This window comes from Penaeus chinensis, chromosome 31 (assembly GCF_019202785.1).
Source record: "Penaeus chinensis breed Huanghai No. 1 chromosome 31, ASM1920278v2, whole genome shotgun sequence".
NCBI classification, from domain to species: Eukaryota; Metazoa; Arthropoda; class Malacostraca; order Decapoda; family Penaeidae; genus Penaeus; species Penaeus chinensis.
In genome coordinates, this window is record NC_061849.1 from 2,740,125 (window position 1) to 2,753,677 (window position 13,553).

The window sequence follows — 13,553 nt, forward strand, 5'->3', positions numbered from 1 at the left end:
AATGCACAGAGTGGAGAGATAATATGGAGTATCCACAAGAAAAAAGCAGTCTATTATAACTTGATAGACATAACAAATGACAGATATATATCTATGAAAATAGCAATGCAGCAGAAGCATGTCTCCAGCATAGTATTGCAAAGAGGCAAGGAGCCTTGATACTGCGCACATTTGTTCGCATGGACCAGGCCTGCAAGCTGCACATCTGAGATAGTCCCCAGACAAGTAAGCGTAATGCCTGAATTTTCATCTAAGTGCCAGAGCGAGGCATCCAGATCCAAAGGATTAAAGACAGGAAAACGTGTAGAGTGGAAAAACACACAGGAGGTTAGGATTCAAGCAAAAAAATATTTGCTGAAATGTACAAGAATAAAAAAGACAAAAAAGAAAGAGGAGAAGAGAGGAAGAAAGTCAAAGGAAAGGCCCCCTCCATCTCTCACACAACACAAGAAAAAGCAAACTGCAACGAAGAATGTGGGAAGAGTGGAAGAAGGAAGATAGACGGGGAGAGAAGCAGGAAAATGCAACACAAGAAACAAAAAAGGTGAATGAGTGAATCAAATGTCCCTTATATGCAGACTAAAGAACGATCAAAAGGGGACTTGCTGAAACTTATTCTAAAAAATGGCAAGTGCGGAAAGAACTCTGAATTGCAGAAGTCAGAAAACACATTCCATGACATCGAATCTCCACAACACAAAATAAACAGCACATTACATACACTCAAAGAGCAAATTCTAGTTGCCTAGGTCAAGAGTTGACAAGTAGGGAAAACTAGAGCCAATGTGAATTTTCCTATATGTTTTTGGATATTCCATACTACAACAGTGGTTAGACAAAGTCAACTCAGTTGATATTTCATGATCTCTATAGCCTGCACACCAGACCTGGAAGGACCAGAAAACTGATAATATAAGGACTAGCAGTTTATGAAAATATGTCCTAGCAAGCATTGCTAACAAAGAGAATCAGATGCATGTTGCTAACACATTGTTTTCTTTTGTTTAAGCAGTAACAAGACAAGTTCTGCAGACCTGTTAGGATTAAATCTTACCTTTGGTGGGAGCTCTGGGACCAGTGATAGCAGTCCAAGAGGGGTTCTAGCAACTAGCACACTAGGGGACACTGCTCTCAACAGACCCATGTCCCCAGCATCTAATGCATTAACAGGTTGGTAATGCATTAACAGGTTACTGACTTACATATTTGCTTGTAGCTGGCACTGTGAAGTCAGGTGATCATTTCATTGCTACGTCCTAATTATTATTTTTTTGTTTAATAAAGCACGTTTTTTAAAGTTATCTGTTTGTCTGATAACTACGGTGCTCATCATATTTTTTTATCGAGCATGTTACATATCATATGAAAATGCACCAGACGTTGTATACAAAATGTAGAAAATTCAAAGGGATAATGGGATGTCAGGTATTAGCTTGATTTCTCACATTGCTTTTTTGAAAATTTATTAGACAATGGGGTAGTAAGCATGAAAACCAGATTGTGCAGTTATCAAATGCACTATTCATGTCTTTTCTTAGATTTTCAGGCTTCACAAGTGCATATGTTTATTTACATATATATCTAAATGTAAGATCTATAGATGGGATAGTAATTTAATTAATTATGCGATCTTTATTTCTAGCGATGTTTAACCCTTTGTACGTGGGTACTTGGTACTTTTTTGTGGATTTTGTTGGACACAAATAGCTCCACAAGTGCTCAGCCATGAAGGAGTCCGTTAATAGGCTTATGTTACCTCACTTGAATTCACCATTCTATGATTTTCTACGGGGGAAAAAAAAAAAAAAAAATCTGTCACCTAATACTATTATTATTATTATTATTTTTTTTTTTTTTTTTTTTTTTTTTTTTTTTTTTTGTTATTACTGTTATTATTATTATATTATTATTATTGATGACATTTTTATTATAATGTTATTAAAGTATAACTAGGAGTATGGAATAGAAAATAATATCTCCAAAAATCAAGGAAAGGAAAAAGGTAAACAGATGAGGTACATAGAACTAGTAATTTACTCCATCGTGAATGTGTACTTGTAGAGCCATCTATGTGTAAACACAATTAATAAACTGAAATCACAATGGACATGGCATATATCTCATGCACAAAGGGCTAGAAAAAGTGTTGGATGTAATCGTTATATACATTTTCTTGATTTACTAAATGCTACCTAAATACTCCCTTGCTTAACTAACTGTTATTACAAGCCAACCATTTCTTTAACAATAGCATTGCTACTTGTAAAGTTATTACCCCATCTATATCTCTGCCTATTTTAAGGATATAAGAAGTTAATTCCTTTTAATGCAAGAGAATAGAAGACCAAGGACAAATGAAAGAAGGTTATTTTACACTGTTTAGTTTAATAGATCTCCATAGATATAGACATGGAAGGAGAATGAGGAATGTATTCTAGTTGACTAATATATTTCAGGTCTTTCATCACCAGCACCATCTGTTAGCTCCATAACATCTCCTGTGCTGGCTCCACCCCCACGTGCTGATAGATATGCTGGTAAGTTTTGTGGCATTGAATAGGCCATTATGCATAGGGGGAGAGATAAGTGAAAATGATTTTAATTACCTGTACAATGGAAGAATCACCCACTGTAAAATAACATATTGCAGAATGAACTTTAAGACCATAATGAGGACATAAACAATTACCTGTCAGTGGTTAGTCAGCTAGTTAACTTTGGAAATGTTAATGAAAGTGCCATAAAAGATTATTCTTGCATATTTTTGTTTTTTTGTTAATACATTTTGATTGAGACTAAGTTGTAAGAATGCCTAAACTGGGATGTCTGGGAAACCCCCTCTCCAAAGTTGAAAAAAGGAGTGATATATCTTTATGAATGCCCAAGTTGCCCATTTTAAATTTGTTTGTACCCTTGAAAAGCAATAGAATGGCATACAAGATGACACATTTATTGTCATATATGACTCCAAGTACATTTTGGTAAATTTTTATGTGATATTTTTCTGTCTTTCTTTCTTTCTTTCTTTCTTTTTCTTTCTTTTTTCTTTTTTTTCTCCTGAGGAAGCTTAAGCAAATCTTTACAAAGTCTTTTCATCCGTCTATATAAAGGTTTTCTTCCCCTCCCCCCCTCCCCAGTTTGGGTATCCTTGAGAAAGTAGTATGCAAAAATGTGCAATATTAATATACACAAAACATTTAGGAAATTAAGAAAATGTGTGTGATATAATTGTTCTTTTGGCTGTTTTGTTGAACTTGCATCTTCATGTAAGACAGGCATGCCTAAGGATTTCACAAGATTTATTTTATTATACACAAGCCATTTATCATATCTTCATAAAACAAAGAAGGTAAGAGAATGAACATTTACACTTATCAGTTACTAAAGTAAATAAAAAGAAATGGAGGAAATGAACAGATGATATTTAGGATTTTTAGTATTTCCATCAGAATCACTTTTTTCTGGATCTTTTTTAGGCACATAGACATTTTTGGGCATGATCATTGAGCTGAGTTATACATCAATAATTTACAAGAATCCAAAGTCATTGATGAAGTATTTAGTGAAGTCTGACTCTGAAACATTATATTTTTAATTTGTAATACAGGAAAGATACATATTTGAGAATGCGAGAAATGGTGCAGGGTTTAAATAGGGGAGTTCTTTACATTCATTTTTAGTTCTATTGTTATTTATTTATTTATTTATTTATTTATTTATTTATTATTTAGACTGACAGAGGAATTTGAAATATGGTCATTTGGTAAATGAAATACAGTTTGATGAAATACTGAGAGGAAACATATCAAAGAAACATTAAATGAGTGATTGTTAGTTTAAGAATTGGTAATAATATCTAAATAGTTCATATGGATTTGTTCATGCATTTTGTGCCTCAGAGCTTTAATTATACTTGTTGCCACCACCCAATGTTGAGACAATGATGTTATCTGAGATATAGTGAGCATATGGCAATGAAAGTGTACTAAGTTTTGTGTTTTTGCTATGCTCTAAAAGGAACATCAAAAGGTTAGTGATTCATAGTTTTGCTGAAATATACTCATCTGTGAGTGGGTGAGTGAGTGAGTGAGTGAGTGAGTGAGTGAGTGAGTGGTGTGTGTGGTGTGTGTGGTGTGTGTGTGTGTGTGTGTGTGGGTGTGGGTGTGGGTGTGGGCGTGGGTGTGGGTGGGTGTGTGTGGGTGTGTGTGTGTGCGTGCATGCATGCGAGTGCACATGATGTGCATGTTTTATTGACTGCTTGTGTATTATCATGTTATTATGTTATTGATATGGTTTATATTTGTTTCTCACTTACAGAGCTGAGTGAAATTCTCAATGAAGCTGAAGGGGATGCTCCACCTGCACTTCCCCCGAGAACGGGTGGAGGCTCGTCAAGTCGTGGATCCACACCCACTCCAACAATGGCAATACCCCGACCGCCATCAAGAAAAGCACTGGAGGTAGTGGTAGTGGTTATTACATTTGACGATAGAACAACATTTGTACCTTTTCTAAAGTGCAACAGTTAATGGAAAGCTGAAGGCCAAACCAAGCCACTAGCTGGGATTCATGCACAGTCAGCCACTCAAGTGAAAAATGAGAAGCATAGGAAGATGTAATTACCTTGCTCTTTTTGCATATTGCTACAGCATACAGGATTTTCCAGTAATTGAGACTCAAAAAAGGCCTTAACTTCTAAGCAGCAATGCCTAGAACCAAACAAAGGAAACACTATTAAGGGTGCACGACTTGGAGAAGGTTGGCTGTGTGGTGTATATCCTTGCCATCTAGGATTTGACCTCATCTAGTTATGGCAAGAATAGGCAATGGTGTTGGTTTAATGATCGAAAGACCAGATATGTCCACAGGGAGGACATGTCATAAGTAACGTTACAGTTTAATCTTCAAAGTATTTTTCTTTTCTCTCAGATGTTTGATATGTTGAACAAATTTTTCAGGGACCATCTCCACGGGGACGTCAGAGTCCTGCAACAGTATCCGGACTTTCCCGAGCGGAATCAGTGTCAAGTTTAGAATTCCGCACCTCCAGCATGGTGGGAACATCCCGTGGGCCATCTCCCCTCACAATTGGGTTGTCTGACACCATACCCATTGCTGTTGCATTCCAAGAGCTTTGCCATGCCTATTTTAGAGGCAGTGATGAGTCTAAGTGAGCAGATAAATAGAATTTTAATAGTTTAGTCTTTTGGAAAATACTGTAAACATCTTGTATTGACAGACGATGCTTCTTCTTCTTCTTCTTGTTTTTGATGGCCTTATTTGTTTCAACAGGTGTCAGGTGAAAGTCACAGGAGAAATGATGGTATCCTTTCCAGCTGGTATTGTTGGTGTCTTGGCCAATAACCCATCCCCTGCTCAGCTATCATTTAGGGTTAATAATTTTGCCAGAGTTACAAATGTCTTACCCAACAGACAACTTATTACCGTGTAAGTACTTATCTTTTTTTAGTGGTCATCATTATTATTGTTGCTAACGACAATTACTGTCTTTATGATTGTCATTATGTAATTGTGTGTTATTACACAGAGATAGGTAAATATTTCTTTGGTAAAATTTCACTGTTCTTTAGAGAGGTAATGGTTTATAGAAAAGTATAAGTCAGGTGGTTTTAGATGCTTTTAACACAAGACTTCCATGTTTAACAACCCTATTTTTGTTTTATTAAAAGTGATACAGAACAGTCAACTGAGGAATGTGGTGCATTTGACTTCAACATGCCTGCTCTCACTGCTCTACTTAGAAAGCAAGCAGAAAGTAACCCTTCAGCATCCTATTTTAATGTGGACATGATCAAGTACCAGGTTTGTTCATACATTTTTTTTAATGTTTTTTTACACTTAACCCAATGTTGCCATATATATATTTGTGTATGTGTTCGTGTGTGTGTTCATGTGTGTGTGAGATTTTCTATGGCTACTTGAATTTATTTTTTGGTACACTTTTCCTTCTTCAAATGCTGCCTGATTGTTTTCAAGTAAATATTGGAAATAAGGTTGCAGTTATTTGTAATTTTATTAGTTTTTTTTATAGGAGAACCATTTATCCATGCGCTTATTTGGTGAAGTACTTGGGCATTTTGTATTGAGCTGAATTTTATGCATTTTTTCAAAGAGAAGAATTTGGTGTGTAAGTAGCAGTCCTTGGAAGAAGAACTGAAAATTATTTTTATGTTTTGTTCTGTGGTTATGAATATTTGATCGTAAAATATTTTTCAGGTCAACATTGCAAGTGGAGCTCACTCGTCACCGCTGCAGTTAGTTTCATATTGGAAGTGCGAAGACTCCCACACTGATTTACGCATAGACTACAAGTATAACCCTCATGCCATTGCGTCACCATCTCCATTGCTCAATCTGAACATTAAGGTGCCGGTGGATGGTGTAGTTGGAAATATGCAGTCAAAGCCTTCAGGACAGTGGTGAGCAACTTGTTTGTTTTGTTTCCTTTTCTTCTTCTTCTTCTTCTTCTTCTTCTTCTTCTTCTTCTTCTTCTTCTTCTTATCAGAGTTGTCCTCCATGTGATCACCAACTGAAAGCTAGAGGCAGTTCATTTATTTAAAATGTGATAAACCAGAAAGTGATATACTGGTTTGTGTGTAGTCTTACAGAGTTTGTTATTTTATTTTATTTATTTATTTATTTATTTATTTTATTTATTTTTTTTTTTTCCTTTTCTTTTAGAATAATGTCTATAATTATATGCATTGCTAAATGTTTGTAATTCTTCATATTATAAGTTTCTTGTTATCCTTTTAGGCTGAAAGACGAGCAGAGAGCTATGTGGAAGATGACAGAATTGTCACAGCACTCGACAGGAGGAGGTGTGGGGTCACTGAGAGCAAAGTTTGATGTTGCAGCTGGGCCATCCACACCAGCCACTGTATCAGCCTATTTCAACTGTGAAGGGACAACTGTATCTGGGCTAGAATTTAGTCTGTTTGGCTCAGGGTATCGAGTTTCACTTATTAAGAAGAGATTTGTCTCAGGTATGTGTCTAACATTTTTATTTTATTTTAGTTTAGTTTAGGGTTTTTTTTTTTTTTTTTAATGAGGGAAGGGTTAGGCATGGAGATGTGGGTTGATATGTGTACATATGCATGTACATGACCATACACAACATTTTCTGTCCTCCAGATTTAATGTCTATTTTTCAGCTTGCCTATGAACTGATTTGGAACTCTCAAACCAATATTAGCACCTAACCAGAAAGAAAGAAAAAAATTCACTAGCAACCTCTACTGTCACTGATCCCTCCAAACTCCAAACTCAGTTTTCATGAGCTGATCTGCCTGTGATAACAAACTATACAAAGCCATCTCCTATAATACAGAGGCATTAGGCTTACCTGAGCAGCCACTCTGACGGCTGTGCAGCTTGTAGGCTGAGCTCACACAAACACTCGTGGTGACAAGACTTTGTGCCTCCCCATAACAATGTTATTATCTCCTTTTATGCATAAGCAATTTTAACCTTTATGCCATTTTCCAATGTCTATATTTATCATTTGATTAGATTTATCCAGAAAGTAATAGACTGTTTCCTCACACAGACTCCATAGCATCTGTGTGTAGTCCATAACTCATAACTCAGAGTAGTCCATAACTCTGCAATAATAATAATAATTAACACTGTTATTTGTGCCATTTTGATTTATTTTTTCATAACATTCAATTATGACGGGCAGGAATAGGATCCTAAGAATGGAATTAGCATCCTCCCAAGAACTGGGAGACATTACATTCCACACTTTTTTATTGATGGAAATCATGCAAAAGCCTCTTTCTAAAGGCCAAACAAGTCTAATAATCCTCCAAGAGGTTTATGCACTTTTGGCGAGTCATTCCTGTCACCATGGTTAATACTCATGTACATTTGCATACATGCACATAACTATTAGGAACCCATAATATGCTCAAAGGGAGGGGACATTAGTCAGATTTTGTAGATTGTAGTTAGTGAGACTAAGTCAAATATCAATAATTACATTATGAGAGAAAGAGTGGTAATACAGTAATGTGCTTTAAATCATGCACACCATCCAGTCTCACAGTATAAAATACCTGCATAACTAAAACTAATTTTTTAATGCCATATTCCACACACCTCAGTCTGATGTATATATTTCTAGGGATGGGTCATAGTGTATGGGCAGTAGGAAATATTTAATTGCACAAAAAAAACACCCTGCTGAACCCTTTAAGTTCATTTGGCTGTAGTCTAACTGGCTTTGCTGCCATGATAGTGGTATTTTTTCATAATAGTATTACATCTCTACATGAGGGTTTGTCAGAACAGTGATGGTAGAGACTGGCTTGTTGATTTTTTTTCTTTGTTTCTTTGTTTTATTTTATTGTAACATGCACTTGTTTATGAACTGTGCCCAGTTTAGTCTGAGAGCACCAAGATGGCTGAAAGTTTGGTCATAACAGTAGACTAATGTCACACCCCAAGACAGGGAAAGAAACATTTTCAGCCCTCAGATGTCTTGTTTTTTCTTCTTCTTTCTCTTTTTATGTTTCTCCTTTTATATTTACAAAGTACACGCAATAACCAATGTATGAGATGTTTCCAGTAGTTAAAAGTTAATCAAAATTTAATGTAATCATAATCATATTTTCACACTTCACATTGTTAATTTTTGTTTCTACCTTTTTTTCAGGCAAATACATCTGTGATGCAGATGCTGTGTTAAGACTACGATATGGCTCGATCCCTAGTTAGTATTATAAGATATATATATATACATATATATATATAGAAATTAAGTTTTATTGAATGAAAGATTATGATAAATGCAAGGAGTGTAATGTACAGCATTTGGTGACATACCACACATAGTAGAAATAGCTAAAGTGGGACAGTATCTCTGACTTTTATGTGATTATGTGTCTTTTACAACACTCTGCCTCATATTCTTGTACTTTTCTCACCAATTCATTTCCTTCAGGTCACTCTAAGATATAAACATTTACAGAATAATGGAACCCAGTAAAAATAAAGCTTAGGATAGCAGTATAGAAAAGAAGTGCATTCTTGAAAGTTATGCCTACTAATTTATTTTGCAGAGGAAGATTTTTTTTTTTTTTTTTTTTTTTTTTTTTTTTTTTTCTTTCATATATGATTACTATTTTTTAATTTTCCTTTTCTGATGATGATTTCTTAGAATAGCTTGTTTCTTATAATGTCTCAAGTAATCAGAATTACAAAAAGGGTCAGCATGATTAAAATGTACCAAAGGTTGTTTGTGTGAGAAATACTGGTATAACATGAAATGATTCCTAAAAGGGGTGCACAAGAGGAAGTAATGATGCCTGAGGTAATGTCCATGTTAAGGACCTTCTTATAGACTCTGCTCAAGAAGCCCTTGTATCTTCATCAAGAGAGTAATGATCTCGTTTAGATGAAGCATGTTATTTTCAGTGGAAGAGTGTAGTACAATTTATTGAGCTTCAGAAGCTGAATGTCTGTGGTTGGTTCTTCAGAGGGTTTAACTTTTTATTTAACTTTTTTCTTGGTCTGCAAGATATTTTTTTGCAACTGTGATAATATTCTGAAACTCTCTGGAAGTATCTGGAAGTTCAAGATTATCACATTATATTTGCATCAAGTTTCAACTTTGGGATGTTGCAATCCTTCAGTTTATCTAGGTTCAGAGAATATCTGTAGGACCTAGCTTTGTTGAAATGGTAATTTTATTAAAGAATATCAAGTGGAACCCTTTACTATTAGTCTTTAATGAAGGAGCTGACATATCGAAGGCTGAATTTACAGCATGTGTAGTCAGGAGTTTGCTGATCCCTTTTGTATCAAATGTCGTATGAACGGACACATTTGCGCACCCTTAGGAAGAGTTGTAGTCATATTTCTCTTGGAACGTCGTCATTTCACCAGTTATAAGATGTGTTTAGAGAAAAATGATCCTTTTATCACCATCTCTCTTTTCTCTGAATGATTAACATTCTTTTATAGTATATATTAGTAACTTTGAATATTAGAAAAGACTAATTTAATGAAGAAAATAAAATGAAGCACTAAGAGAAATTTGCCCATGCTGTTTCTGTTATATAAATTTGCACCATTTGTGTTTAAAACTACAGTAAACTCTTGTACTGGTTAATCCTATGACAAAATAATGATTTTGTGTACAAGTTCATTATAACTTAAGAATCTTCTCCTTATTCATTATTATTGCATCTCATAATGTTTCTTTTTTCCATATATTGTCATCATGACTATCAATCAGATTCTTGTTATGATTTTTGAGTATTATTGTTAATTATATGGTAATGATTATTATGGTGATGATGATAATGATAATTGTGATGGTAGTTATCATTATTACTGTTGTTATTGTTATTACTATTATTATTATTATTATTATTATTATTATTATTATTATAATTGTTATTATTATTATTATTATTATTATTATCATTATTATTATCATTGTTATCATTATTATCATAATCATTATCACTTCATTAACATCATATATATTATTATTGTTGTTATTATCCTTATTGATTTCTTATTGTTACCATCATGATCATTATTTTGATTATAATAATCATATTATTACTATTATTACTATTACTACTACTATTATTATTATTATTGTTATTATTATTATTATTATTATTATTATTATTATTATTATTATTATTATATCATCATTATCAACATCATTGTTACTGTTGTTTTTATTAATATTAATACTGATGTTAATATTAATGTTAATATTGATATTATTATTTATTAATATTAATATTAATGTTAATAATAATACTACAGTAATGATGTTAGTGAAGGTGATGATGATGAGTATAATTTTATTATTAATGATTGAAGATAATAATTATGATAATCATAATATTTATTATTATTATTATTTTATTGTTATTATTATTATTATTATTATTATTATTATTATTATTATTATTATTATGATTATTTTATTGTTATTATTATTATTATTATTAGTTTATTGTTATTACCATTATTAATTATTATTTGTTATTATTATTATTATCATTATTATTAATATTTTTATTATTATTATGAATATCATCATTATCATTTTTTTTATTATTATCATCGTTATCATTATTATTATTATTATTATTATTATTATTAAACAATTTATCATCATCACCATCATCATTATTATTATTATTATTATTATTATTACTATTGTTATTATTATTATTATTTTAATTATTATGATTATCATTATTATATTCATTTTTTAAATATCCTTGATAAACCTTGAGTGTTGTATTTGAATTTTGTTTTTATATATCAGTATAATGTCATCTGCAGAGGATTTTACTGCATATACTTATTTACTTGTTTATTATCATCAGTGTCTCCTCTAATGTTTGTATTATATATTTTTTTTCTTATAATGAATTGATATCCATTCCACTTCATGCAAAAATTATATGTACATATGATGGCGAATGGAAATACTATGTAAATATATGTATATCTAAATCATCACTTTTTCAGCTAAATAGGAAGTGTATTTGTTAATTAGGCATTTTAGTGAATTGATTTCTGATTTGATTGTGCTTGATCTTTCACAGGATTTAGTGTTATCTATGTACAAAAAGTGTTAGTTCAAGCCTAAGAGCCTCACTGATGCCAGTGAGATATACCAAAGCCGTTGAACAAAACATGTTCCTGTATTGTAAGTGGTATTTACACAATGCCTTTGTGGACGAATAGTATTGAATCATAAATGGCTTACACTTGTAACTGTCATACAAAAAGCATAGAGTTGCACTAGAAAGACTGCAAAAGCTGTAATTTTGACTAGTCAGCAATGCTCTTCCTTCATATTATGTATACAGGTCTGTTAAAAAAGTTATTTTATTTATTTTTTCTAAGGATTATGATAAATTATAGCTAAATCTTTAGTGATTCATTATCATGAACATTATTTCAGATTTATAGTTGAGGTTAGGAAATGTACACTAGAGGCATGTTAAATTTTATAACTTTAAAAACCATAATTTTGTTCATAGAAATCATTCTTAGTTTTTAGGCATTATGTGTTATTGCTGAAAAAGAACATTAACAAGACAGTTCTTGCAGTTCTCCTCTCCTTAATATGATACCACCTTTACTTAGATGACACCTGATGTGGTACAACAGTGTTCCCTCTCCAAGATACCTTTGCTCTGCAGTGGTGTGCAAGTGCTTGTTAATAACATATACAGTTATGGGTGGAATCTCCTTGTTTATACCCTGCTGACTGATCTACAGCTAAAGCTTAATTGTTCAAGTTGAACATCAAATGTTGTGATAAGTTTTGAAGTGCTTGTGGCCAGACACATACTGATCCTGTGAAGATTTGCCTTAATGTAACTTACATCACATCTGTCTTGATAGATATGGTGCTAATGGTAACAGCAGAATTAATTTTCTATATACTCAAATGTTATATGCTTCAATTTCTTTTGTGCATTCAGTTATTGGTTAAAAATAAATGTTTGGAACAGTCTTATTACCCGGTTGAATGTAATACTTGTTTGCTATATCTCAAGTGAGGACCTGTTGGGCAGTGTGCATATTTACATAAGGCTTATATCACATGTTGGCTCTGCAGTTTTGTTTAATGTTAGCTGTATAATAGAATTTGCTAATTAAAAAAAAGTGACAGTTTTCGTCTACCCTTAAATAAATGAATGGGAGTATTGGACTTATTCTTTGATGATTATCAGAGCCATACGTATGGGAGCAGGGCACTTCGATGTGCTGTTGCTGTTGACGCTAGTTCGGAGGCAGTGACTGTCTGTGTAGGAACCTGGTATATTGTTCAGGAGTTTTCTAAATGCTAGAAAAAGAGAATGAAAACTGTCCAGTAATATTTAAGAATATTTTTAGAACTTTCCCAGATACAGTGCTATTCACAGTTTTCTGTCTATAAAAGAGTAAAATAAATATTCTGTAAATATTTCACAAAAAATGTACTTGTAGATCTTGTATAGAAGTATTGTTGAAATTGCAGTTGTTAATTCTTTGTTAATGCTCTTCTTTTACACAGTTATAATCAAATATTCTGCTTGAATATGAGATTGTTGTAGTGATAGAATACTTTAGTTCATAATTCTGAGAAGAAGCTGTTAATTTCCTTTGTAAGTATACAGATGATTTCCTTAACAGTTCCTCAGAGTGACTCAAGAATTGATTAGATGCTTGCAATCATTCTTTTCCAATGTCTTATTTTTTCAGTCTTCCTTTTTTGCACTGAAGACGTATCTATATAGATATATATATGTATATTTCTCTTACTGTTCTTTTCTTTTATAACTGGTGCCCCTTCAGCTTTTAACCTCACACCTTTGACCTTACAATTTAAATGTAGAACAATTTATACTTGGTAATGAATTTTAGAAGCAATTTATAAAGTTATAATCCATAGTCTTCTGCAAGCCTGGATGATTAAGAAATGCTCAAAGCTCAAAACATCAAGTATTATTGTCTTGGCTTGTACCTCTGTCTTGGCTTGTACCTCTTCCCTCTCGAAA

General features: G+C 32.8%; 1 protein-coding gene across 8 annotated transcripts in view; it reads left to right on the forward strand.

Annotated features, from left to right (window-relative positions):
• LOC125041708 (F-BAR domain only protein 2-like) overlaps positions 1–10,304 on the forward strand; it is a 78,983-nt gene extending 68,679 nt beyond the window's left edge. For 2 of the 8 annotated variants that reach the window (XM_047636932.1, XM_047636931.1), the window contains exons 15-23: positions 1,013–1,170; positions 2,457–2,537; positions 4,318–4,460; positions 4,959–5,170; positions 5,293–5,448; positions 5,691–5,823; positions 6,238–6,440; positions 6,778–7,007; positions 8,681–10,304. In XM_047636932.1, the coding sequence (XP_047492888.1) occupies positions 1,013–1,170; positions 2,457–2,537; positions 4,318–4,460; positions 4,959–5,170; positions 5,293–5,448; positions 5,691–5,823; positions 6,238–6,440; positions 6,778–7,007; positions 8,681–8,742 (1,378 nt within the window). In that variant the 3' untranslated portion in view covers positions 8,743–10,304. The remainder of the gene's footprint in view (positions 1–1,012; positions 1,171–2,456; positions 2,538–4,317; positions 4,461–4,958; positions 5,171–5,292; positions 5,449–5,690; positions 5,824–6,237; positions 6,441–6,777; positions 7,008–8,680) is intronic. The other 6 variants (XM_047636933.1, XM_047636934.1, XM_047636936.1 and 3 more) reach the window with 6 other exon arrangements.
• Positions 10,305–13,553: the final 3,249 nt, after the last annotated feature.